Raw genomic sequence first — 25,692 nt, forward strand, 5'->3', positions numbered from 1 at the left:
CCGTTTTTATTTTCTTTGGAATCTGTGACATATTTTCACCTTTAGGAAGGAGTTTCAATCTCAGAGTGTATTTGAACTTCATTCTTTTATCCTTTTATTTACTTTAGCGCAGCTCACAGTTTTTAGCAAATTCTGTAGCTTTCGGTTTACTTCTAAATCTGCTCCTTAGTCGCATCTTTTCGGGCTTGCTACTGCCTCTAGTGGCGTGAGGGTGGTAACACAACTTATATACTTGCATTACTAAACCAGAATACCGCAACGCATTTATTATTTTCTATTAATTCTGGCATTACTGGAACAGTAAAAGATAAATTATCTTATAAAAAAAATTTTTTTTCTCATTTTTCTAAGGATGTAGAGCTAATTAAATGACAATATTTTTATGCATATCTATATATCTCCATCAATTATAGAAGGAACAAAAGACAAAAGGAGACATGAAAAACAACATGATTATCTATAATAAAAATACCATTCGCAATTTATACATAAGAAATTTAATTGAGCAAAAGTCAATAACAAACAAATGAATTAGGTACAGAAGAATAATAACACAGGTTGTTACAACCAGGGCTGTTAAACAGATATAAGCAAAAGTTATTTTTTTTGTTTTTACAGTGCCATGTATATTATTGAGAGACTTTTTGTTGGTAGAGTCTTATATATAGAAAAAAATAAGATTAAACTATTTAATCAATCAGCGAGGAAATTTTCCTTTGACTCTAAATCAATAAATCATATTCATGAATCACATTATTACACGGCCCATCTGTGGCGACGACACAAAAAAAAAGTAGTCTGCAGAAACTTTATGTGGCATACAATGATGGCATGAGGCTTCTACTCAAAGTGCCTAGATGGAGTAGTGCTAGCCATATGTTTGTACATAATGCTGTTTCCACATGTGCAGCTGTGCTCAGGAATCTTATGTATAAATGCATGTGTAGATTATATGTGTCATGCAATAATATAATTGCAATTTTAGTAAATCCTGCTTTTAGTACAGTGAGACTCTCGTCAAGATTATGGAATCACTGGCGTCATCATTTATTTGTGACTCGGTGAATAATACGTCATGTTTATTTTTAATTTTCTCTTATTTTGCTTGTTTTTACCTTTTTACCTTTTTTGTGTCTGGAATAAAGATTTGATTGATTGATTGATTGATTGATTGATTGATTGATTGATTGATTGATTGATTGATTATCAACAATTTGTGAACAGAGCAAAACACTTGGCATGCTATAGGTAAATGTTATTTAGTTTTGTAAAGAATAATTATTGCAATGTCAATAAATGACGTCTAATAGATGTTCCTAGTTACCAGAGGGACACAGTAACACCTTCATGAGCTCAAAGGTTCAAACTGATGAATAATGAGAATGGACGCTCTCTGCTAAAATATTTCTTGCCATCTTTCATGTTCTTTCAGCAAACAGTTCAGACAGAGTTGTTTTAGGTTTCACCACTATTTACCTGCTGTTATTCCTGCCATTGAAAGTATTCTTAAAAGATTCTGTTAGTCTGCAGCTCATGTGACCAAACCAGCCAAGGAGATAAAAAGTTAAAACTTGACTTAAAATGTTGTTTTAACTTGAATTGAGTTAAAACTCAAGTTAGAATGTTTAGTTTTAACATTTAACTCAACAACCTCTGCCTAACTAGAGGTTGTACACAACCTCAAGCAGGGTAACCCTAAGGGTGATTCTCACGAACCTAGTCTTTTGAATGTCTTAGAAGATTTTAAAGTCATACTCATGAAAATTAAAAATAATTCACTTTTATTTGAACAATCATAATTTCTAACATTTGGCACACTTAATTGTTAGTTACCAAAATAGTTTTTTAAATGTTTTTTAATTAATTTTGGAGTCAGAAATTCATTACCGTAATGCGTCCGAAGTAAAAAAAATGCTTTCACCTCAATTTATCATTGTAATTATTCAGGCTGGTTTATAAAAAAATACTACCAACTTATTTAAAACTATGTTAACTAACTCAATATTGTAATATTTAATGTTTTCCTATTAAATAATAAAAATATATTAATAAAAGTCAGTATCCGGAGGTGCAAAACTCATTACCGTAGCACCTTGTTCAAAGTCCTGTAATATTTATTAAAAAAAAAGAAATTTAGTTATTTTGACCCATAATGCACAACAAAGAAGAGAAGACAAAAGATGGCTAAAAAATAAGACTGTTTGATATCTTTTGATTATGATAATTGTTACGTTTCTCCTCGCATATGCCTATTTCCACACCACAGGCGATCATTACCGTAATGTGCATTACATCATGTGCTTAAAAAGTAAATAATTAGATATTTTCCTGTAAAGAAGATATTAGGGAATTTGTATTCTAGGTGAAAAATTTTTGCTGAGTCACCATGACATGCTACCATTTTAAGCTATCTTATGCGAATGTCACTCATTACCGTAATGCACAACGTTCATTACCACGTAATTTGAGACCTGTTGCGGTAATGAAAAACAAGATTACGGTGATGAACAGTCTTTTTGAAATGAAAAAATAGATAAATACATAAAGTTTAATACTGCTTGTTATTGTTTTTTTTTTTTTACACAATTACAGCAGTTTTTGATTTACTTCCTACTTATGAAAAATGGTTATACTACTTATATTAACAAATATTAATTACCTAATGTGAAGGTCAAAAGGAAGTAGTGCTGGCTATCAATTAAAATGTCCAAAAATGCTTCGATACAGAGGGACCCATTTCAACTCATGATCCAATTTGATGGTTTTTCGATTCAGTTAAGGATATTGCGCTATCAAAATTTTACTTGGAAGGTGAATGAGTGAAAGAAGATGTATATTGGGGGCAGTTCTCCTGGATAGGCAGCCTGGGGTGATGGTCCACCTATTTAAAAAGGGAGGATACAGAGTATGCTCCAACTACAGAGGGTTCTTAGGCCTCCTTGGTAATGTCTATTCAGTGGTTCTAGTTTAGTCGAATCTAAGTTTCAGGAAGAGCAGTGTGGTTTTTCTCTTGTTCGTGGAGCACAAGACCAGCTCTACACCCTCAGTAGGGTCCTGGAGGGTGCGTGGAAGTTCACCCAATCAATATTATTAACATGTGTATTGTGAACTTGGAAAAAGTGTTCGACCGTCTCCTTCAGGGATCCCTGTAGGGGCTGACAGTAAGTCAGGCTCGTTTCCGGTGAGAGTTGGATTCCACCAAGACTGCCCTTTGTCATCGATTCTGTTCATTACTTTCATAGACAGAATTTCTAAACGTAGCCAAGATGTGGAGGGGATCCGTTTTGTTGATCTTCGGATCGCATCTCTGCTTTTTGCAGATGATGTGGTCCTATTGGCTTCATCAGGTCATGATCTACAGGTTTAGTTCCAAGTATATCTGTGGTTATGGATGGAAAAATGGAGTGAGAAATTGACAGGTGGATTGGTGCAGCGTCCACAGTGAAGCATATACTGCTTTTCATTGTAAGCAGTAATGGCTTTCCATTATGGTTGAGCAATATGCAACATTTTCCCAGTTGTACCGGTCTGCCCTGGTGAAGAGAGAGCTGAGTCAAGAGACAAAGCTCTCAATTTACTTCCCTCATTTATGGTCATGAGATCTGGGTCATCACCGAAAGAACAAGATCACAGATACAAGAGGCTAAAATATTTTTTCTCTGGGTTCTCTCATAGAGATAGGGTGAGAAGCTCTGTCATCCGGGAGGGACTCAGAGTAGAGCCGCTGCTCCTCCACATCGAGAGGAGCCAGTTGAGGTGGCTCGGGCATCTGGTAAGGATGCCCGAGCCACCTCAGTAAATAAATCACCCTTAGATAATAAATAAATAAATAAATAAATAAATAAATAAATAAATAAATAAATAAATAAATAAATAAATAAACCAACCAACCAACCAGTGAAGGACATAACCTATTGTCTAGGGCTGTGTAATAATATTGATTTTGCAATATATATCAATATTTTCTTTCCTAGAAAAAAAATCGATATAGTAACGCAAGTATCGTAACATCCAACTGTCACCTTGCTCACTCACTGCTTGCTTCACCAGGTGAGTGATGAGGTCATCAGGCTTAGAGTGATTCCTTCAGATGTTAAGTGTCAAAGTTAAAAAGGTATCAAACTATGCAGAGCAGGTACTTGGTGCACTTTATTTACTTTACAAATGCAAGCTACAATTTGTACTGTTTCAATTAAAAGAAACATGTTTTCTCACCACTTCTTTGATTAATTTTGTCCAGCTGTTGACTTTAAGTTTGTGCCCAGGTCCAACCAGACCCAGGTATTGTGTAGTTGGTGCTTTTAATAATTTTTCAGTTAAATTAATTCAATTCAACTCTATAATGCTCACAAAATGTCACCAAAATTACTCTCACTCTAAAATCTTTCAGAAAATTGCAAAAGTGTATTGAATTGTATCGTTTGCTGATTATCACAATATATATCATATCGTGAGCAGAATATGTGTATCGTATCGTGAGATTATTGTATCACTGCAGCCCTACTATTGTCGAGGATTGATGAATCCGTCCAATTGCCCAACCTTACATTCCAAGCAATAAGCAGAGATGAAAAAAAAGTTAGGTCTTCATAAAAAGTAGAGTGTCTGAGAATAGTTCTTAAAGATATAGTCAGTGTTTTCAGCAAAGTTGAGCTGACTCTCCAGGAATGACTTGAGGCTTTTAAAATTTGCCACAATGTCAACAGGTTGGCCATCAAGTGAAACTGGAATCACTGTCAGGTTTTGTTTATCTCATTTAATTTGCTCTACTGCCTTAAGAAAATGAAAAGGTATGTTCTTTTGTGAGGGAATTTATCTTTTACTGTTCCAGTAATGCCAGAATTATTAATAATAAAGACTTTGTGGTATTCTGATTTAGTAATGTAATTAGATTAGTTGTGTTACCACCCCCACGCCACTAGAGGCAGTAGCAAGCCCGAAAAGATGCGACTAAGGAGCAGATTTAGAAGTAAACCGAAAGCTACAGAATGGGCTCTTTGCACCTCAGCTTCCGCGTTCGGTGTAATGCGGCTCGATTGTTTCCGATCCAATACAAATATCATTTACACTAGGTGCTTGCAGGGCTTGGCCAAGGTTTGTACATCGATCCGAAGCCCCAACAAGTCAGCTGGAGAAAGGTTTTAGATGTTCGCCTCGTTATACATTCACTGACACGAAGGTGAGTTTTACTTAAACTTTGTGGCTAACATTAACCTTAGCTTATGCTAGTAGGCAATATTCTCGGACATTGTTCTTGTAAAATGTGCTATTTAAGTATCTAAACATTCTAACGGACAATGTATTTATCTTATTTTCAAGTATATTATGTGTGTTTATTGTCGTTAGTGTCACAGACTAACGGGAAGGTTCCGGTTCGGGCTTTTTACTTCCGAAGCCTGACGGAGCTCAACAAGCCTCATAGCTTGACAGTAGCGCAGCTCTGGTGTCAGAGATCTGGTTCAGCTGTTCAGGTTCAAAGTTGCTGGTTTTAGAAAAATATGACCGTGTTGCTTCATGTCTCCGTGTTATTTCGTTTTATTACCTTTGCATGTTTCTTGTTCAGAGCTCAGATAGGACGGTGTTTACAGCAGGATGTACAGGCGGATCAGTTGCTCGGCTTCTGGCTCTGGTCTGCTCTCTCGTTCCCATAAACTCTTTCAGGCTGAATATAGAAGTGATTCCATGGAAATAACTCAGGGAGGCTCCTTTATTTACCATCCGTATCCCCGGTAGTTTTAGGCTGATCTGGAGTGAAGTGAAGGCTGCAAACTTTGCTGTGCGGCGTTAGCTGGTAGCGACAGATATTTACAAGCCATCTTCTTAATTCAGGATAGCTTGGAAATTAACGAAAACTTAAAAGCCCATTATATTAGGAAGACAACAATGTTAATAGTATTGTTTTTTTGCATCTGAAATACGACTTAGTCTTTTCTACCAGTCATGGTAACTCAAAGCGGAAAAAAGTGAGCCGCATTAGCTCCTGGAGATGTGACGTCAACGCCTTAGGTGCAAAGAGCCCATTTGCTAAAAACTGTGAGCTGCGCTGAAGTAAATAAAAGAATAAAAGAAAGAAGCTCAAATACACTCTGAGATTGAAACTCCTTCCTAAGGTGAAAATATATCACAGATTTCAAAAGAAAATAAAAACGGAAGTATAGGAAATAGCGCGCCCTTCACTTCCAGATTGCAATGGTTCCATTTCCAAATAAGGTATGAGACTGACAGTGGTCCGTCCCCGCCCCTTTCTGTTTGCTGCAGCGTGGTTGTTCTCCTTAGAGGTAGGGTGAGGAGCTCGGTCATCCGGCAGGGACTCAGAGTAGAGTCGCTGCTCCTTCACGTCGAGAGGAGTCAGTTGAGGGGGCTTGGGCATATGGCTAAGATCCCTCCTGGACGCCTCTCTGCTGAGGTTTTCCGGGCACGTCCCACCGGAAGGAGGCCCTGGGGAAGACCCAGGACACGCTGGAGGGACTATGTTTCTCGGCTGGCCTGGGAACGCCTTGGGATCCTGTGGCTGGAACAAGTAGCAGGGGAGAGGGAAGTCTCGTCCTCCCATCTTAAGCTGCTACCCCTGTGACCCGACCCCTGGTCCTCTTGTCACTTCTCTGTTACTTTCTCGTTCCATGTGTGTTCTCTTCGTGTCTCCTTGCTGGATTCCTTCCATTGGATGTTTGGTTTGTGTTTCTGCGCTAGCTTCCGCGGGGATGATACCAGAGGACAGAGAGGAATGGATGATGTTAGTAATGATAGGAAGCAGAGAATTGAGACAGGGCTTGACGAGAACTGTAGGAAAAAGTTTGGACTGGTTGGAAGACGGTTTACACTGGTTGATTGTTGATTTCAGGTGAAACCGGGTTAGATCAAACCCTATTTCCATCACCGGAGAAAATGTGAAAGTGGTTGAGGAATATAAGTACGTCGGTGTTCACCTTGACAACAGACTGGACTGGAGATACCTCAGTCAAGCTATCTATGAAAAGGGACAGAGCAGACTGGACTTCTTGAGGAAGCTAAGATCCTTCAAGGTTTGCAGCAAGATGCTGCAGATCTTCTATAAGTCTGTTGTTGAGAGCGTCATCTCTTTTGCCATCATCTGTTGGGGCAGCAGCATCAGAGCCAGAGAACTGAAAAGGCTCAACAGTCTGATAAAAAAAAGGCTGGTTCTGTTCTGGGTCTGTTCTTCGGACAACTGTGCAACCTCTGGAGATGATGATGCAAGGAAGGATTCTTCAGAGGATAAAGAAAATTATGGACAACAATGACCATCCTCTTCATGAGACTGACTTGGGAAGAGAGGGTGTCTTCAGTAGTTAAGATCTACAATAAGTCTTTGAAGAATCTTAACTAATGAGTTATGACATTTAATTTCCCTTTGGGATTAATAAAGTATTTTTGAATTTGATTTTGAACTGTTAATGTTCACGGCTTTGATTTAAAGTTAATCGATTAAGTCCTTGCAGCTGTTCAGTTGACATGCAGGATCTTTTAGACCAGTGTTTCTCAACCCTGGTCCTCACCGCCCCCTGTCCTGCATGTTTTAGGTATTTCCCTTCTGCCACACACATGAATTGTATCTTTGGGTGATTAACAGGCTTCTGCAGCACTTGATGGTCATGCAATCATTTGAATCAGCTGTTCTGAAATAGAGGCACATCTAAAACATGCAGAGCAAGGGGGCTGTGAGGATCAGGGTTGAGAAACACTGTTTTAGACAGAGTTAAGAAACTGATACTCTGAATGGAGAATATGAGGGAGGTTTGAAATTATTTTCTGAGCCCGTGTGATTATAGTTTCATTGAAAATGGTCTGAAGTGAAGCATACTGCTTGACCCACAGTAGCAGCAGCTCATAGCGGTTTACAAAACAGAATAGAATATATTTTATTGATCCCCAACGAGAAATTGCTTTATGAGAGACAAGTGGGGTTAGACAGAGAGGTTCCAAATCCAGGCAGAAATGCTGAACCTAATGATGCAGCTCAGTGATTCTTGAGTATAGGGACAAAACAAGTCTTATGGATAAAGCACAAAATTTGAATAAAACATCCATCCATCCATTTTCTTTACACCCTTGTCCCTCAGTGGGGTCAGGAGGGGTGCTGGTGCCTATCTCCAGCTAACATTCCGGGCGAGAGGCGGGGTGCACCCTGGACAGGTCTCCAGTCTGTCGCTGGCCAACACAGAGACACACAACCATGCACACACACATTCATACCTAGGGACAATTTGGAGAGGCCAATGTTTTTGGACTGTGGGAGGAAACCAGAGTACACAGAAAAAACCCACGCATGCACAGGGAGAACATGCAGAAAGACCGGGGCTGGGAATCAAACCCAGAACCTTCTTGCTGCAAGGCAACAGCTCTACCAACTGCACCACTGTGCAGCCTGAATAAAATATACACAAAATATATATTTTTTCAAATATCTGACTGAAATAACCTGAGTCATGTGAGCACAACAATGTATGTTTTCCTGGTGTTTGCTGAATATTTTTTTGTATTTTAAACATTGTAGTAGGTGGATGGTGTCTTTAAAATCCCTTGTCCTGAAGCAGAACTCAACACATTATAATAGTTTAAAACAAATTAAGGAATACTAAGGTAGTAAGTATTATGACAATTAAGTATAAGTAGTCATATAAATAATTATAAAAGTAACAATAAATTGAATAAAAAATCATTTTTATATATTTTCCAACTCCATTGAAATTTGTTCCAAGTTTTTGTCAACACTGTCAGACTTAAAAAGAATATTTAAAAAATCAGGCATTATTGGGGGGCACCAGGACTTCTGAGGACCCCATGACCTCTTTCTTTCTCTTCCTTTGCTGAGAGGTCAGTAGTTAGCTCTGGTTAGCTTAAGTTATTCTTTAGATTTTCTTCTGTTTTATTCCTAAGTTGCTCGTTACAACCATGATGTACCAACTCCAACAGATAATTTACAAAAGGTTGATGAAATTTAAAAGCTTAATTTTGGTAAACTGTAAAGATTTCATGGACCTGATGAGCTACAATATTACCTCCTTCAGAATAACATAATATAAATTGAGGTAGTTTGGCTTTTTGTCAACTCCATCAGAGTTTTTAAGACTCTTTCAGTGAAATTGTTGTCAAATCTCACTTAAATATGCAATTAATTCATTTTAATGTATTTTACATAAATTGCATTACTTCATATGTATCAAGTATTTCTTTTTACTCACTAGTTTGTCACCACCTTCAGTTCTGTGTCAACTCCGTCAGATTTACTTTTTGTTGTTTTAAATAATATTTCTTTTGTTTCTTGAGAAGCATTTGTCTAAGACTGAGTAAAAATATCACTCATAGGGTATTTTAAAAATTATTTTATATTTATTTTTTGTCAGATGGTGATGACAAAGATCTGGGTCAGGTCGATTAAAAATTAAATTTTTTAAAAAATGTTGCAAATGGGAGCCCGCACTTTAGCGTCTTTACATTTCAAAAACATTGTCATATTTGCATCCATAAGGTTGAGAAATAATTTTTTAAAAAAAAGGGAAAATTTAAACCCATTTTGTCCCTATTCTCGAGAATCACTGAGCTAACGGTGCTTTCTCTATTTCAGTATGTTGAAAGAGCAACATCATTTTTTGACTGACACAAGAGGCCCTCAACCTGCACAGAAAGTGTAGTTGCTACAGGACCCTGTTACTGACCGAGTCAACCTGAGCAGTCCAGGAGAGTTTGTTGTCAATTTGTATTCCAAAGAATAGATCAAAAAAAGGTTTGTCATGATTTCTCTAGTTGAGAAGAATGCCACCACTCAGGTATAATGTGTTTACCTGGTAGAGGTGAGGAAACGCAACGTTTTTAGTACTTCAAGTGGGATTTCAAACAGACACCTGTTACTAGAACAGGTAGCTCTAGTAACCCAAATAACCGTAAGCATCTACAAGAAAGCCACAACTCAGGAAGACGGTGGAATCAATTAAGCAGTAAATGGGAAAACACAACACACAAGAGAGCTAAAAGTAACACAAAATCCAAATCTCCACAAGGCTCCTGTAATATTTGGATGTTAAGAATCAGAAAATGTTCCTCACAACACTGAAGACAGTTTTTAATCTGCTGTCGGTGGTTAAATGTGAGTGTCTGAAATGAGGCAGAGAATAGCTGTGTCATCAGAAAAATTTGACATGTAGTTGTTTGGTGTAGTGTATTAAGTTGCATTTCAGTAGCATTAAGAGAAAATACTTTAAAAAAATTAAACATTTCATCTGTGTATTAAATCTCACATTTAGAAAAAACTCAGCTTAAGCACATCTGTTTAACCGCTAACCACTACCTCATCAAGCAGAATTACACTACAAACATAAATCAATAAAATAAAAAAATAAAAAATCACCAGTAGAAAACAAGTAAATACTTACCCACGGCAACTCCAAGTAAGCAAAATACCTGAAGTAGGTTTTCTCTCATTGTTTTTATGTTTCTGTGGTCCAGTCAGATGGACCAGTTACTCCCAGCTGTTAAAGACATTTGACCCACTTTTCAAAAAATGCCCTGCAAAGCATTTTCAGTCTCTACGGATACCTTGGTAAAATAAATAACTACTTCAAATTCAAAAATACTTCATTAATATGTTGTTGTTACTCATATTAATTCAAGTTCTTCAAAGAGTTATTGTAGATGGTGATGGCTGTTGGCAGGACAGACCTCTTGTAGCGATCTGGGAAGATATTTGTAGCTTTCTGTATCATAGATCTTGTAATAATGTGAACGTGAAATATTTTAAAAATAATATAATGTGTTTTACAGTAATTTGATGTGCTAACAATCATGTTTCAGTTGAGTTGATTTGTTAATTTCTTAGTTCACAGAAATATTTTTATGCCTGGTTTCCTAGAGACATGGATTTTGGTTCAAATAATGAAAACAATGTTATTTATTTTTTAAATTAAAAAGCAAAAGCATTTCTAATAATATTACCAACTCAAAAAACTCTTTAGTTTATGAGCTTTTTATTTCTGTGGGATGTAGACACAAGAAAGACTCCCTACTCAACTTCTCACGGCCAGCTAAGAAATGTTGTTGCATCAACTAATTTACTCCCTCTTTGGTTACCTAGCAACAACCTGTTTAGTAATTTGCAGTAGTTTAAGGATTCACCACTTTGCTTTTTAACTGCTTAAAAATAAACAGTGTGGAGTGAAAACTCTGCATAAGTCACGCCACCAGTTTGGCAGTATTTCAGATAAATAAAACAAAAGATTAACAATAATTATGGACATCGACTGATATAAAATGCTTTTATCACGAAATTATTTCATGCAATGTTCATAAGGTCATTCATAGAAATAACTTTTTTACAGTTATTTTTTTTCAGTCTGAAGCAGTTAACCTGGTTATGCAACATACAGAACTTTATTGATTTACAAAGTATTGTTGTACCAATCAATCAGTCAAACTTTGTATACAGAGTACGTGTCATACACTCAAGTGCAATACAAAATTACAGTTGTAATTACATTTAATCACTTGGAGACACACAGTGAAATGATCCATGTGATCAAATCAAGTAAACAGACAAAAAAAAACCCAAAAAACAAGGTTGGTCTGGAAGTGGGAGAAAATCAATTATACAAGATGAGAAACTGTGGCAGTTCATGTTGATTAGTGAGGAAACACTGGACAAATATTTCTATTGTCGAAGGAGAAAGATCAAATTTATAAAAAAAAAAACAATAATACATAACATGCAAAAGGAAAAATAACAGAAATAAAATGTATAATAGAATAGATGAATTATATTCACATAACAATACTTTTATTATGTAGATATTAACAACTTACACACCAATAAAATATTATTACACAAATCAATAATTTAAAAGTTGCAAAAACTAAAATAAATAAGAAACTAAATACAGATAAATAAACTGATATGGCCCCATTCTACTGATAATAAACATCGGCAAACAAGGAAAAGATCAGCTCCGACACCCCAGGATGGTGTCATCCCTATCCAGAGGTTTCAGCTTGTTGGTGTTACTATGCTGAGAAGATCCCCTCTTCGGGGTGAATTGGATTCTGAGGCGGAGGAGGAAACGGAGGGGATGAACTCTTCATCAGAGTCCAAAAAGGATAAGTCCAGCTCGATCTCCTTGATGGAACGAATCCTATCATCGCTAACAGGTAAAATGGAAAACATGGTCAATAAAGTTCAAAACAAGAAGTGACTAAAGCACCCCTTGTTTTACCACTTAGTGTAAATGACTTGTAACAATCTACATTCAAGATTTCTTTTCACCAGAATTTGTCCTAAGTTCTTCCGTGCAAAATGCAATAATACATGTTCTGGACACTGGTTTGTGTACTGGTGCTCAATCATGTGCTAACAGGAAGAAGCCATTTTCCAACTGTTCCCACAGGGTTGGGATCTTGAAATGGTAAAAAAAATTATGTGGTGTCCAGGACCACCAGTCTGACATCATGCTCATGTTCAGAGAGTGAAGTGGTACAGAAACCAGCTGGGGCTGTGCAGGGCTGGAGCAGAAGAGAACTGCTGACAGGTTTCACAGGGAGCAAAGAAGCAGTTCAGCTCCTCTACCATTGGTGCACTCAGGACCATGAGAGAGAGATGTGCTGAGAATGTCAGCCTGACATTGCCGTCAGGTGACAGGTACACAGCCTATACAGCCACAACCGTTAGCTCTCTCAGCAGAAAAAGCAACCGGCATAAAACAGATATGCACCCAGCATCTGAGGAACAGTGTTTGATTGTAATTGTTCCGTTGTTACAGCATTTTTCATGCACATATTTATAGAGATCAACCAACACCTCTGCTTTTTCCTGAATCTGGAGTCCTGTCACAGCAGAAAAAGTGCTGTTGCTTACTAACATCGTATCATCCCGGGTGAAACTAGGTTACTTTTGGCAACATTGTGTCTTTGCACATGAACACATCATTTTAATGATTTCATTTACCTTGGTATTTTGTCCAAGCTTATTAGGTCATCATGCCACAAATGGTTGGTGATAGCAACACCAAAGACATTTACCAGCACATTCACCACGGTGAGAAAATGGTCTCTGAAGGGCACAGAAGAGAACAAACATGCTGTCAGACTCAACTGTTTTTCTTGAAGGTTTTCTCTGCCTCAGTCTAGAACAACCAGGTGCATCAGGTCTTCTACAGTTCAGACTGATGTTGACATCATTCTCCAAGTGTAGTTTTATCAATCATTACTACACAAGCTCTCCTCAGGCTTTCTCCACTGGTAGGTGATCCTAGACATTAGTTTATTATGCAAGTTAAAAATCATGCCCTTGTTAAGAATAATTTCAAGCTGTCTGATAGCAGAGCAGCATAACTCCATCCAAAGTGACTCCACAGTTTGATGGTGAAAGTACTCTTTAAACACAAGTAGCAGGCTTTGAGAATCAAGTTGAACCTACAGAATCCACTCCACCCCAACCAGAATGGCAGCATCCTCTGCAGGCAGTCCCACAGCTGTCAGAATCAGGATCGTGGTCACAGCTCCTGTTTGTGGGATCCCTACACTTCCAAAGGTGATAATGGCACTAGACAAGCTGCAAACCAAGCACATTCTCAATTAGCATCTCTGTCCCAGCAACAGAAATGCTACAATCTGCAATTGTATCAATCCTGTCCTGTTCAAAATGTACAGTGAAAATATCTATAAATATCCTGAAACACCTCCAGATTAATGTTTTAGAATCAATAGAGTGCCTAGTCTTTGACGTGCTGCCTGAACCTTTGCCCACTGCTAAGCATTCAGGCCAAGTAATATTAAACAAGCTGAACATAAAACATAAGAAGCATATATATATGTGTGTGTGTGTGGGGGGGTGTGTGTGTGGGGGTGTGTGTGTGGGTGTGTGTGTGTGTGTGTATCATATCTAACATAATCTCCACAGTGATATAGTTTTGAAATCAGCAAATGAGGTCAATCAGAAATGTCAGGATTGAATATCAAAATTGCTGTACAGTTTTATGTTTTTAGACTTGAAGCTTATTTTGCACCCATTAAGTGATCACTGTGGTAGATTAGCTACTGGCAGCACATCCCTCTATATCAGTTGTTCTAAACCTTTTTTGAGGTACCGAACCCCCCAGTTGTCATATGCGCATTCACAGACACCCCCCCCCCCCCGACACAAAAATAATTTGCGGTATTCTGATATATTAATGTAATTATATTAGTTGCATTACCTCCCCCACGCCACTAGAGGAAGTACCAACCCCGAAAAGATGTGACAAAGGAGCAGATTTAGTCTATAGAATTTGGTAAAAACTGTGAGCTTAAAATCCAACTCCTTCCCTCAGCACTGATTGGCTAAGCAATGTAATGTGATCCTCTACAGCAAGTGATGGCAAAGCGGGGCGTCATCACGACTTTACACAGTGTGTCTTTACCTCCGCGGCAGAGGCTCCGGTGAACCCCTGAGACCGACTCATCGAACCCCTGGGGTTCGATCGAGCGGCGAGCCCATGTTAAGAACCACTGCTTTTTATGTACCATATTGTCTGCAGTGAATGAAAACGTTTTGAAATCAGGAAATATTTCTTCAGTGATCAAAAGTCATCAAAACTCTGTAAACGAGGAGTTTTCTTATAGCAGCTGCCTGCCAAGATGGCTGTCAGTTACAAAGTTAACAGAGGTGTGATGTCACATGACATGTATTGCTCTGGGCCGCTGCAAAGGGGAAATGCTACACACTTGATAAATCACTGCTTTTAAAAATCCCAGCATGCATCTTTTCTCAATTCCATGCACTTGTATGAAGCAGCTTACCCAATGGCGATGATCTGGCCGACTTCCAGCGTGATGTCATTAAGCTGGGCAATAAAGACAATAGCGACCACTTCATAGAGCGCCGTTCCAGTCCTATTGATGCTGGTGACGATGGGCAACATAAGGCGGCAGAGTTTCTTATCGACCTTCACGTTCTCTTCACAGCATTGTAAGGTGAGAGGCAGAGTGGCGGCACTTTGGTAGAAAGCACATCCTTTATTGGTGCACCGTTTATATGAACAAACTAGAGAAATGTCATTTAACCTGGATGCAATGATAAATGCTGTCGTCAAAGCCCGAGAGATGTGCTTGAAGATAAGAAAAGGGTTCCGTCTGGTGAGAATGAGGTAAAGCACGGGGAAAAGAACGAAGGCTTGGACTGCTTCCCTGAACAACACAACAAAGTCACACTTTGTGTTAAAGATGCATTATGTATTCACTAGTTGTTAAAGATTTATTCATATATTCATACGTCTTTAGACATTTTGTCATTATAAATCCTGACAGATCAATGTGGTTGGGGGGATTTTATATGATGTGCTAACACACAGTAGTGCATCACTGTAAAGTGGATTGAAAATAATACATGCTTGCACAGTGACATCCATGAAGATGTTTGTGCATTTCTATTCACTCTCAATGAATCCATACTTTGTAGATAAACATTTTGCTACAGCTCCTCCTGCAGGCTGTTGGGTCATGTTTCAACCAGCTTTGCTCATTCATACAAACATTTGTCACATTCTTCTCTACAAAATAGCACAAACTAAGATTTAATGGAGAGTGCAAACACACAGCTTCATGCCACATATTATCAAATGAATATAGATCTGGACTTTGTCTATCCCATTCTAACACATGAATAAGCTTTGACCTTAATCAGTGGTCTCAAACTCCAGTCCTTGAGCGCCAGTGTACTGGAACCTTTAGATGTTTCTCTGAACCTACAAACTTCTATGAAATGGCTAAACTTCATCTCTAGCATTCAGTCAAGATCTGCAGAAATCTGCTAATAAGACTGTAGTGTAGTTTCTTATCTGAAAGCTTGGTATATTGCTTTAAAAATTAACCCTGATTTAAACTTCTCCAGAACTTCCTCTCTGATGTGTCTGCTGAGTTTCTTGGTCTTCATGATGCTGTTTGTTCACTCATGTTCTCTAACAAACATCTGAAGCCAAAGAGAACTTCTGAATCGAAATGCTTGAACTGGACCAGATTTTTGGAGGAATCAGAGTAAAGAGGCTGACAATAATTGCATTGATGAAAACTGATCTCTAAACATCAATGAGTAAAATCTCAGTAAAATCTGTAAAACTGTTCTGTAAATATATTCATAGTACAGTTTTCTTCTCATGTTACTCTGGTAGAGTTCAGTGCTGCTACTTCAGGAGCAGTGATATCAATTTGGTAATAAGGATGACGTAGAGAAGGTGGACATACCCTGCACAAACCACTCCTACAAACTTTGTGAGCTTAATGACAGCACCCCAGTCACGCACATCCAACACATGGTGTATGATGAGAAACAAAACTCCAACTGGCAAGTACCTGAAACAAAAAACAGTAAAAAAAAAAAAAAAAAAAAAAAGGCTAAAACAAATGGGTGTTCCAAATTTATTTAAAACATTTTTGTGTTGGCTCACCAGCATGATCGCTGGTGAGCCATCATGCTCGTTTAGCACGAGCATGTAGTAATGTTTGGTACTACAGTACCAAACATTACTACAGTTATGTTTGTTACTAGTGAGCTAATTATTCTTCTGCAACCTGACAACACAACATAATTTCTATTAAGGATGGAAGCAGCAGTTCTATGTAAAAATAAGAACTAAAATCTGCTTAGATACTGTCTGATCTTACCACAGGATCCAGTTGACTATGACTTTTACGGCATCGTTGAGGCATTGAATGGCCTCCACAGTGATTCTTGCCTGCTGACCAATTACGTTTAACTTGATGCCGATGACAAATGACCAGATGACCAGTCCTAACATGTTGGGTCCATCAACATACTTGCCTACTAGTTTCGTCTGAGTGCCATTCTGTACAAAAAAAGAACAACAAAAAAACAAAACACAAATATGGTGGAGCCAATCCTCTGACAACAATATTGCAGGAGTACATCAAGTTGTTGGGCAATGCATGTCACTTTTTCATAAGCCACAATAAAACCATTGACTTTGATGTATTTAATATACATTTATTTAGTAAAAATTTGTGAAATGGAAAAGCAACCCTTTCAACCCTTTAAATGATAAAAACAACTAATAAGCACAAAGGAAATGGAGCCAAATGGAATGTAGCGGAGAAACCAGCAAGGAGTGACTGAAAAAGAGGTGTATCACTACTGTTAGGTTGAATGCTGAACAAAGATCTGGGCTGATGAGCTAATGGGTGGCAGGCAGGGGTGAAAGTAGTTTTAAATTCTTGGGGGTACTATGACAAAAAAAAAATAAAATAAAATAAATAAATAAATAAATAAATAAATAAATAAATATATATATATATATATATATATATATATATATATATATATATATATATATATATATATATATATATATATATATATCTCGCCCATTTCGAGAGATATGGGCGAGTGGTGGATAAAGAACAGAGGAAAGCCGTTGTGGTGGATGTAGCAATACCAAGTGACCACAACATCAGGAAAAAGGAGCATGAGAAACTGGAGAAATACCAGGGCCTCAGAGAGGAACTGGAGAAGGCCTGGAAGGTAAAGACCACAGTGGTGCCTGTGGTCATCGGGGCCCTCGGGGCAGTCACCCCCAAACTGGAGCAGTGGCTCAAACAGATCCCAGGAACAACATCAGACATCTCAGTCCAGAAATGTGCAGTTCTAGGCACAGCCAAGATACTGCGCAGAACCCTCAAGCTCCCAGGCCTCTGGTAGAGGACCCGAGCTCAGAGGATGAAAGAGACCACCCACGGAGGGTGAGAGGGGAATTTTTTTATATATATATATATATATATATATATATATATATATATATATATATATATATATATATATATATATATATATATATATATATATATATTTGTGTGCTTTGGAGTTGAGAGTTTCTGTGCTGATAAATTTTGTTGCGAAGCGATAAAAGCTGGGTAGCTCTTGCATTGTTACAGAATAGAGCTGTATTTCCCTCAGCCCACTGACTGCAATGTTGACATCTTGTTGAAACAATAATCACTGAGATTATTATTGTTGTTGGGTCATTAATTTGAACACGTTTTGTTGATTTTTTTTTTTTTAATAAAGTTACGAACGTTTTGATAAGGAGTCAGAGGAGGATGTGCTGGTCTCAGCCTCCTGGCGGCGTTCAGTTTGTCACCTAATGCCGAGATCGACTCAAAACCCTCCGCTATCGACATATTGCGCCCCTGCTCTAGCAAGGCACGAACAGTTCAGAAACAATATGAAATGGGAAAAAGTTATTTATTAACCGATTAAGTCGTGTTTTAGATTGTTTTTGAAAAACTAATCAGTCACGGCTGATTAGTGGGTGCAACACAGCTGCACAGTGAACCCGTTGATTTTCTACAGCTGACAGCCGCTCCCCTCTCTTGCAGGTACTGCGTACCCCCGCTAAATCTTTTAGGGGTACGCAGTACCCTGCCATACCCCCCTACTTTCACCCCTGGTGGCAGGTGTGAGGAGAGAAAGCAGAAGGCGGGCTGAGGAGAGACAGAAAGAGGCACGAGGGGCGAGGGAGAGCAGACTTGGGACTAGAAAATGAATCTAACAAAAATAATTAGACATAAGAAACATACTGAAAACTAGAGTAATTAAATGCCTTGCTGCTGAAATGTGCTATACAAATAAAATTTGATTGATTGATAAGGAGAGGACTATACAGAAAAAATAAATATAACTAGAATCACTAAGAAAGAAATAGAAACAAGGCAGAACGAAGTAAGTAAGGAATACAAATAATGACAAAACAAAAAACAAGCTCATACAACCCAAGATCCTGACAGTATGAGTGTTTGCATGGTTGCTTGTCCTATGTCTTAACTATGGCACACCTTACTGTCACAATGGCAAACACCACCACCCCATTCAGGCTTTAAATAAGAAGAAACTCAAGGCCATTCATTTTCTAAATCTTCAATTTGAAGTTTGTGGCTTTAAAATGACGATTCTAGAATGAAAACAAAAATCAGAAGAAAAAACTCACCAGTTTTGAATCATCATGAACAATCTCAGTCTTGTACTGGGAGAAGAAAATAAACTGTTATATTTTCAAACCCCAAATGGGAAATTACATAGTAAACTGTGGGTCAGAATAAAAGCATACCTGCTCATAGAAAGCCTGAAAGAAGTTCTCTGGAACCATATTCCTATGCAAGTAACAGGAGAGTCAGAAAAAACTAAGCTTGTAAATGTTAAAGACAAAAAACCTGAGGACATCATTTTACTCAGTGTCTCATCTCACAAAAAGCTAGATAGTTGAACTAATAGTAGTCAAAGAAGATAAAATCTCAATTTTAACATACAACCAGAAAATGCAGAACAGCAGAAATTTTGTCTCACCTTATAAGATCCTGCATGATCACGTGCAAGATGAAGGTTGACTCTTCCTTACTGTCAGTGTTCCTGAGATCCTCTTCATTTTTTGTCACACCAGGCTTGATTGTGAGAGCCAGAAACATTCCTGCAACACAAAGTATCAGGCAGGATGTCAAAAGCAATAACACAGAACAAACTATAGCGGTCTTCATAAATCTATTTTAAAATCTGCTGCCCATGATAAATTTACCGAGAATTATGACCATTAAGGTAGAGCCACAGATGAAGGACCCTGTGATGATAGCTGTTTTCCTGGACATTCTGGTGTTTAATCCAGTTACTCCTAAGAAAAGAGATCAGAACCAGAATTTCATCTGAAGGCTAAGTCGTGAGCAGGACAACATGCCAGTTCATGTGTGTCCTAACAATAGTCTAAATTTCAGAAGTGATCTTCATGTTTTTATACTTTTTAGTCACAACAGATATATGGTATGAACATAAGATGAGTCTAACATCTAGATACGTATGTAGTCAACTATTTTCAGCAACATTTATACAGGATATCCTCAAAAACATGAGTGAGCATCTTTTCAATCTATCTCTATAACAATAATAAGTTAATACATCAAGTATCAGAATTCATATTTAGCTTGCCTGCAAGCACGCTTGTCACGATGAGGGGGAGACCAAACATCTGAAGCATCTGTAGAAGCATTTTCCCTGGTACTTCGATCCATTCTTTTAAGAGTTGAGTTAGAGGAACTAGAGCCCTCAGCAGAAACCCAGCGCCTATCCCTGTTGGGCCAAAAATAAAAAATAAAATAAAAACATTTTGCCCTAATGCTGAATAAGTAAAACAAATGTGTGTAAAACAGTCACAAAGCATGTCTTTTACACAATACATTTCTGCTATTTTATACATTGTAACACTGTGGACAATATACATGAATTTCACAGTCATGATATAAAATGTCAAACAAAGTAAATTGTTGAAATGATTGTTGGCAAGAAAACAAACTCCTACAACAATGATAATACATTATATTTAAAAGCATATTCATTGTTATTCTGCAGTAAAAAACAACAATCTCAGTCTTGTACTGGGTGAAAAAAAAGAAACTGTGTTAATAAGTTTCTGTAACCTGAAAATATTAGGATCTCAGGTGTTTTAATTGGGTTTTGTTATTTGTCCTCAATTCCTTTTCTTTTATTAGATCAGCTGTGCTCTGTTTGACTTTGGTTCAGTCCTTTCTTAGTGATTCTAGTTTCATTATCACTTTGTGTTAGTTTCTTATTTATTTCAGTTCTGTCTTGTTTTTATTTTTATTTTAGTGCCCACTTAGTGATTCTGGTTATGTTTACTTCTCGTCAGTGGCACAAAAAGTGAGTATACAGCGCATTCAACGCATAGGGGCGCTGCACCAGAGGGGGCGTCAAAACCCCGTCTGGAGGGGGCGACACCCGATGATGTCTTCGCATACACTTCACCGCTCCTTCACCTCGCGCACATGTAAATGTAGTAAATGTAGTAAATGTAGCGAGTTTTACCTTTCACGTGTCTTCGTCTCGGGGAGGGGGGGTTTGGGAGGTGGGGGGCAAACATACGGTCGGATAGAGCAACCGTATATTTTTTACGCTCCTTCACCCTTACATACCTTCCTTGAGGGGGAGGGGCGGGGGGGGGGGGCGATTTATGTTTTCACATCCACCTGAATAATATGTAGTTGCGCCCCTGCTTCTTGTCTCTAGTCCTTTATTAGTTACTCTAGTTTTATTATGCTTGAAATCAAGAAAATCAAGGATATTGGTGAGGCTTTATTACGGATGCAAAGAAGGTCATCTGGGTCAGAAGTGTGAACAATGGTGAAATGGTCAGCAATGTGTGATAAAACATCATTTTTAATGTAACAGAAGGAGAGGGACCATAAAAGTTTGGAGGAAGAGCAATGGAGTTTAACATTAAAAGAGAGCAGCAAATAATCAGTAAAAGGAAGCTCATCAGGAGAAGTTCAGAGGAGTAAATCCAGACAGAGCAGCTTAAAAGGTCCAGTGTGTGTTCTTGGATGTGGATCAGAAAGAAGTATTTGGAGAAGGAGAGATCTGCATCATCAACGTGAACGATAAAATCCGTATGACATTCGGTGAGAGGGCTTAGAGACGGACAATCAGAGCAGCAAAGTCTTTCTTAAAAGAGGTAGACAGCCCAAAGGAGAGGAAGGCAGGCATATGTAACAGTGAGACCTTCCGGTTCTTGCAGTGGGTCATTGCCAGACCCCTCCACAGCTCGAGTCTCAGCACTTGGCGACGTAAACAAACCTTGTCGTGGCGAAGTCACTGAGGCGAAAGAATTCACTCGGCTGCTGCCAAGTTTCATGTTTGCACATTTGCAATTAACAATAGGTACCCCACTGTTGCAAATGCAGTGGCTTTCATGCTATATTTAGCAACGTTTCAGAGAAAAAAATATTTTTTGATGGCTAAAATTGGAATTGGCAGGTCAGGCTTCTTAAAGATTGGTAATCAGTGATCGGCAAGAAAATTGCCAGTGGTGCGCCCCGATTTGCTGGCAAGAAGAAAAACTTCTAACGTCAATTAATCAAACTCATCAAAGAACAAAGAGGACTAAAATAAATATTTTAAAAAATCACTTAACAATAATCCTAATGATATAAAAGAAAGATGTTTGGATGGTATCTGGAAAAGTTTAAATGTGATCAATACTTGACCAAAAATGAGGAAATTATGTTAGGTTATTGCTACTTTTCAACATTTCCAAAAACAATAAAATAATTAAACCTGCTATCATTATACCAGAAATAACTACATAAAATAAGCACGATAAAGTTTTATACACCGTTTTCTGTAGTGAAAAGTGAATCGAATGAGTCCTTGCAGGATCTTTTAAACGCAGTTAAGAAACTGATTCTGAAGAACACGATGGAGGTTTGAGATGACTCTCTGATTGTTGTTTCACTCAAAATTGTCTGACTTGAGGCGTACTGCCTGACACCCAGCAACAGCAGCTTCATAGCTCTTTATGTGAGACAAATGAGTTTAGCCTTCATTTTGGACAGACAGGTGGCGAAACCAGGCAGAAACGTTGAACCTAATGATGCATCCAACAATGCCTTCTATATTACGGTATGTTGAAAGAGCAACATCACTTTCTAACACAAGAGGCCCTCAACCTGCACAGAAAGTGTAGTCGCTGTTGGACCCTGTTACTGACCTAGTCAACCTGAGCAGTCCATGAGAGTTTGTTGTCAATTTGTACTCCAGGTAAGAATCCACCTGGGCAATTACATGCAGTGGATGAGTGATCTCCTGTGGCCTTCAGACTATAAATAAGTTCCAGTGATATTTGGACGTTAAGGATCAGAAAATGTTCCTCACAACACTGAAGACAGTTTTTAATCTGCTGTCGGTGGTTAAATGCGATGTGTCTGAAATGAGTCAGAGAATAGCTGTGTCATCAGAAAATTTGAACATGTAGTTGTTTTGTGCATTACAGTGTATTAAGCTGCACTTCTCTAGCATCAAGAGAAAGTACTTTAAAATATATTAAACATTCCATTGGTGTATTAAATTTCATATTTAATGGGCGCTTTTACTCATTTTAGTTTTCAAGCAGCAATTCCACCACAAAAACAAATCAATGAAGAGGAAATCACATGAGTAGAAAAAAGTAAGCTCTTACCCAAGGCGACTCCCAACATGCAAAAGGCCTGCAGTAGGCTTTCTGTCATTGTTCTTGTGTTTCTGTGGTCCAGTCAGATGGACCAGTTACTCCCAGCTGTTCAAGACATTTGTCACACTTTTTAAAAAATGCACTGGAAAGCATATTGAGTCTCTATGGATACCTTGGTAAAATAAATAACACTACTTCAAATTCAAATTCAAAAATACCTTATTAATTGAAAAAGGAAAATTAAATGTTACTTATTAATTCAAATTCTTCAAAGAGTTATTGTAGGTGGTGATGGCTGTTGGCAGGAAGTGGCCTTGTGGCCACTGTGCCTTATAACTGCTTAAAAATAAACAACAGCGTGGAGTGAAAACTGTGCACAAGTCACACCACAAGTTTGGCAGCATTTCAGATAAAACAAAAGGCTAATCAAAAATTACACTGGGTGACAAAAAAAAAACTTTTTCAGAAGTTGTCTATGTTTGTTTCAACTGAATTAGGATTATTTTGCACCGCTGAATCCTAAATGACATCCATTCTTCTCAGGTAAGGTTTTTATTCTAATTTGATTCAGAGAAATCCGATCTGACTAAATTGATTATATTTTGTGACATCAGTTCATTTCTGTTAATATTTTTCATCCAAAAATGATTTTAGGACAAAACAATTGTTTTCCTAACAAAGTATATTAAATGTTACAAACTTGGGTCTTTGTAAATTGAATAATAAATACTGATAAAGGTAAGTACATTTGAATTGAACATTATGTCTTCATTGTGCAAAATTCTCCATTTTTTTTCTGTCCTGATGGAGTCTCTCTCCGCCTGCTCATCAATCATTGATCAGATTCTCAGGAAACCGATAAATATGTGAGAACAAATCAATCATTTTGATGCTCATGTTGCATCCATAGTTCAGAAGGTCGACCTGATTGAGAACAAACAATGTGATTTTTTGAGTCAACACATCAAAATGACCCTAAAACAAATGAAAAACCGCAGACAATTATACGGCTGCTGACCAGTGTCATTGACAGCGACTGATATAAAATGCTTTTATCATGACATGTTTTTCAGCCATACTCACACCATTTAGCCGGTAGCTGAGAGTGACCTATTTCGAGCTGTCGCTGCCACACAATAGCCAAATGACCCGGTCAAAGAATCGCACCTGTGCTCTCCGGGTTTTCTTCTAAATGCTCTACTTTTTGCTGTCCATCTCCGTGCCGCTCATGTTCTCTTTGCAATTTTCCACAGAAGCTGTCAGGATTTCTGTTTGTCTTGGTGAAAAGGTTTATTAGGATTAATGACCCTCATTATTATAGATGCTGCTCAGTTTTTTCACGAAGGTCTTGGCGGTTTTATGCAATCCTTGCTTTGACCCTTCTTTGTCTCGTCGACACGTTGGACACGACGGCTCTCAAATAATGTTGAAGTATTTTGGGGGGTTTTTACAAAAGAGATGAAAATAAAGCTAGATGATAAGTAATGCACCTTTTAAACTTTATCTCTATTTGGAATTGATTGGCAGACTGCAGCTGTTGAAAGGATGTTATGCAAAATTGAGCATAATTCACGTTTCCACGTGTTTTTCTTTTCTTTTGTCATATTATTCTCAATATCTAACACATATACTTCTGTCATATTTAACAGCCTCCTACTGAGGCTTTTGCAGCAAAACTGTACACATTGCACCACAAGGACTTCATAAAAATACCCAACAATTGTCATATATTTTATATCAGTCAGTGTTTTTACTCTATTCTTCCCAGCTTCCATGTGTTTAAGCATGTTTTTTTTCCCTCCACTAACAACTACAGTATATTTATCTTGTTCTGGATTCAGAAAAATTGCAGTGAAAGTTTTTCTTTTATGCATTTGATTCTAATCACTATCCACGATTTTAGACTTTAGTCAAACTCTGAGATTCAAGTTAATGTTTCAACTGAAAAATGTAAAAAAAATGATAAAAGCTTTAGGTACAGATCTCAGACTGTTGATAAAACAGGACATTAGACATTGCCCACAAAGTTTCTGACTAACGCATCTTTTCTAGTTTTTTTGTTTTGTTTTGTTGTTGTTTTTAAATACTAGAAATAATTTGAGCTGTGATCTCTTGTTTTGAACCCAAATGTTTTGGCAGTGGAAGCAAAAAAGAGGAATAGGAAATGTACATGTAAGTACAAAGTACTTTGATGTCCTTAGCTGGAATTATGTGTAATTTTGTGGCTTCTTCCACGTTTTCAAAGTAATTGGATGCTTTTCCTGATTATTGCTGATCTGATGTCACATGTTGCTGCTGGGTTTTCCTTTTGCCACCGGAAATCTCTATTAAACTGCATAACCCGTGTGGGAAACTCTGCCCTCTTTAAGGAGGAATGAATAGTCAGTGATGATAAAAAAGGTCACAGACAATTCACACTGACCATCTCAGATGGAAAGAATACATCATATAGATTATATTTATCCAATACCCTCAGATGATCCGCTCTTATATGACGTTTCCTTGGCAACAGATTAGCAAAGAGGGAAGAGATACGGATATCAAAAAGTGATGTGTTCAGATTGAAACTGGCGTCAATGGGAGCAGATAAGAGAGAACAGGAGGTTTGAAGTAAGAAAAATGTTTGGAGATCTAAATAAAAAAAAATCTCTCATCAGGACACACTTTTTAATTTTTAATTTAATCGTCTCATCCTGAT

General features: G+C 37.8%; 1 protein-coding gene and 1 long non-coding RNA gene across 2 annotated transcripts; both read right to left on the bottom strand.

The window, feature by feature from the left end:
* Positions 1 to 11,363: 11,363 nt before the first annotated feature.
* LOC148158195 (uncharacterized) lies at positions 11,364 to 12,996 on the bottom strand. The gene is made up of 2 exons (XR_015763681.1): positions 12,947 to 12,996; positions 11,364 to 12,146 (listed from the first exon to the last, which is right to left on the bottom strand). It is a non-coding gene; the product is annotated as an uncharacterized LOC148158195 (long non-coding RNA).
* Positions 12,997 to 14,774: 1,778 nt separating this feature from the next.
* LOC148158196 (excitatory amino acid transporter 3-like) lies at positions 14,775 to 19,626 on the bottom strand. Its single transcript, XM_088007481.1, has 5 exons — positions 19,557 to 19,626; positions 19,331 to 19,451; positions 19,095 to 19,137; positions 16,639 to 16,820; positions 14,775 to 14,973 (listed from the first exon to the last, which is right to left on the bottom strand). The coding sequence occupies exons 1-5, from the start codon at positions 19,624 to 19,626 to the stop codon at positions 14,775 to 14,777; spliced, it is 615 nt and encodes a 204-aa protein (XP_087863607.1).
* Positions 19,627 to 25,692: the final 6,066 nt, after the last annotated feature.

This window comes from Poecilia mexicana, unplaced genomic scaffold, assembly GCF_051168715.1.
Source record: "Poecilia mexicana isolate PSO_F unplaced genomic scaffold, ASM5116871v1 scaffold_7, whole genome shotgun sequence".
NCBI lineage: Eukaryota > Metazoa > Chordata > Actinopteri > Cyprinodontiformes > Poeciliidae > Poecilia > Poecilia mexicana.

Bases quoted from the DNA above. Each gene is read 5' to 3' on its own strand.
- LOC148158196 (XM_088007481.1), bottom strand. From the start codon at position 19,626: ATGTCCAGGAAAACAGCTATCATCACAGGGTCCTTCATCTGTGGCTCT. The intron at 19,452-19,556 runs GTAAATTTATCA...TTTGTGTTGCAG, and splicing joins CTTAATGGTCATAATTCTCG to GAATGTTTCTGGCTCTCACA. The intron at 14,974-16,638 runs GTAAGATCAGAC...TTTCTACCAAAG, and splicing joins ATAGTCAACTGGATCCTGTG to TGCCGCCACTCTGCCTCTCA.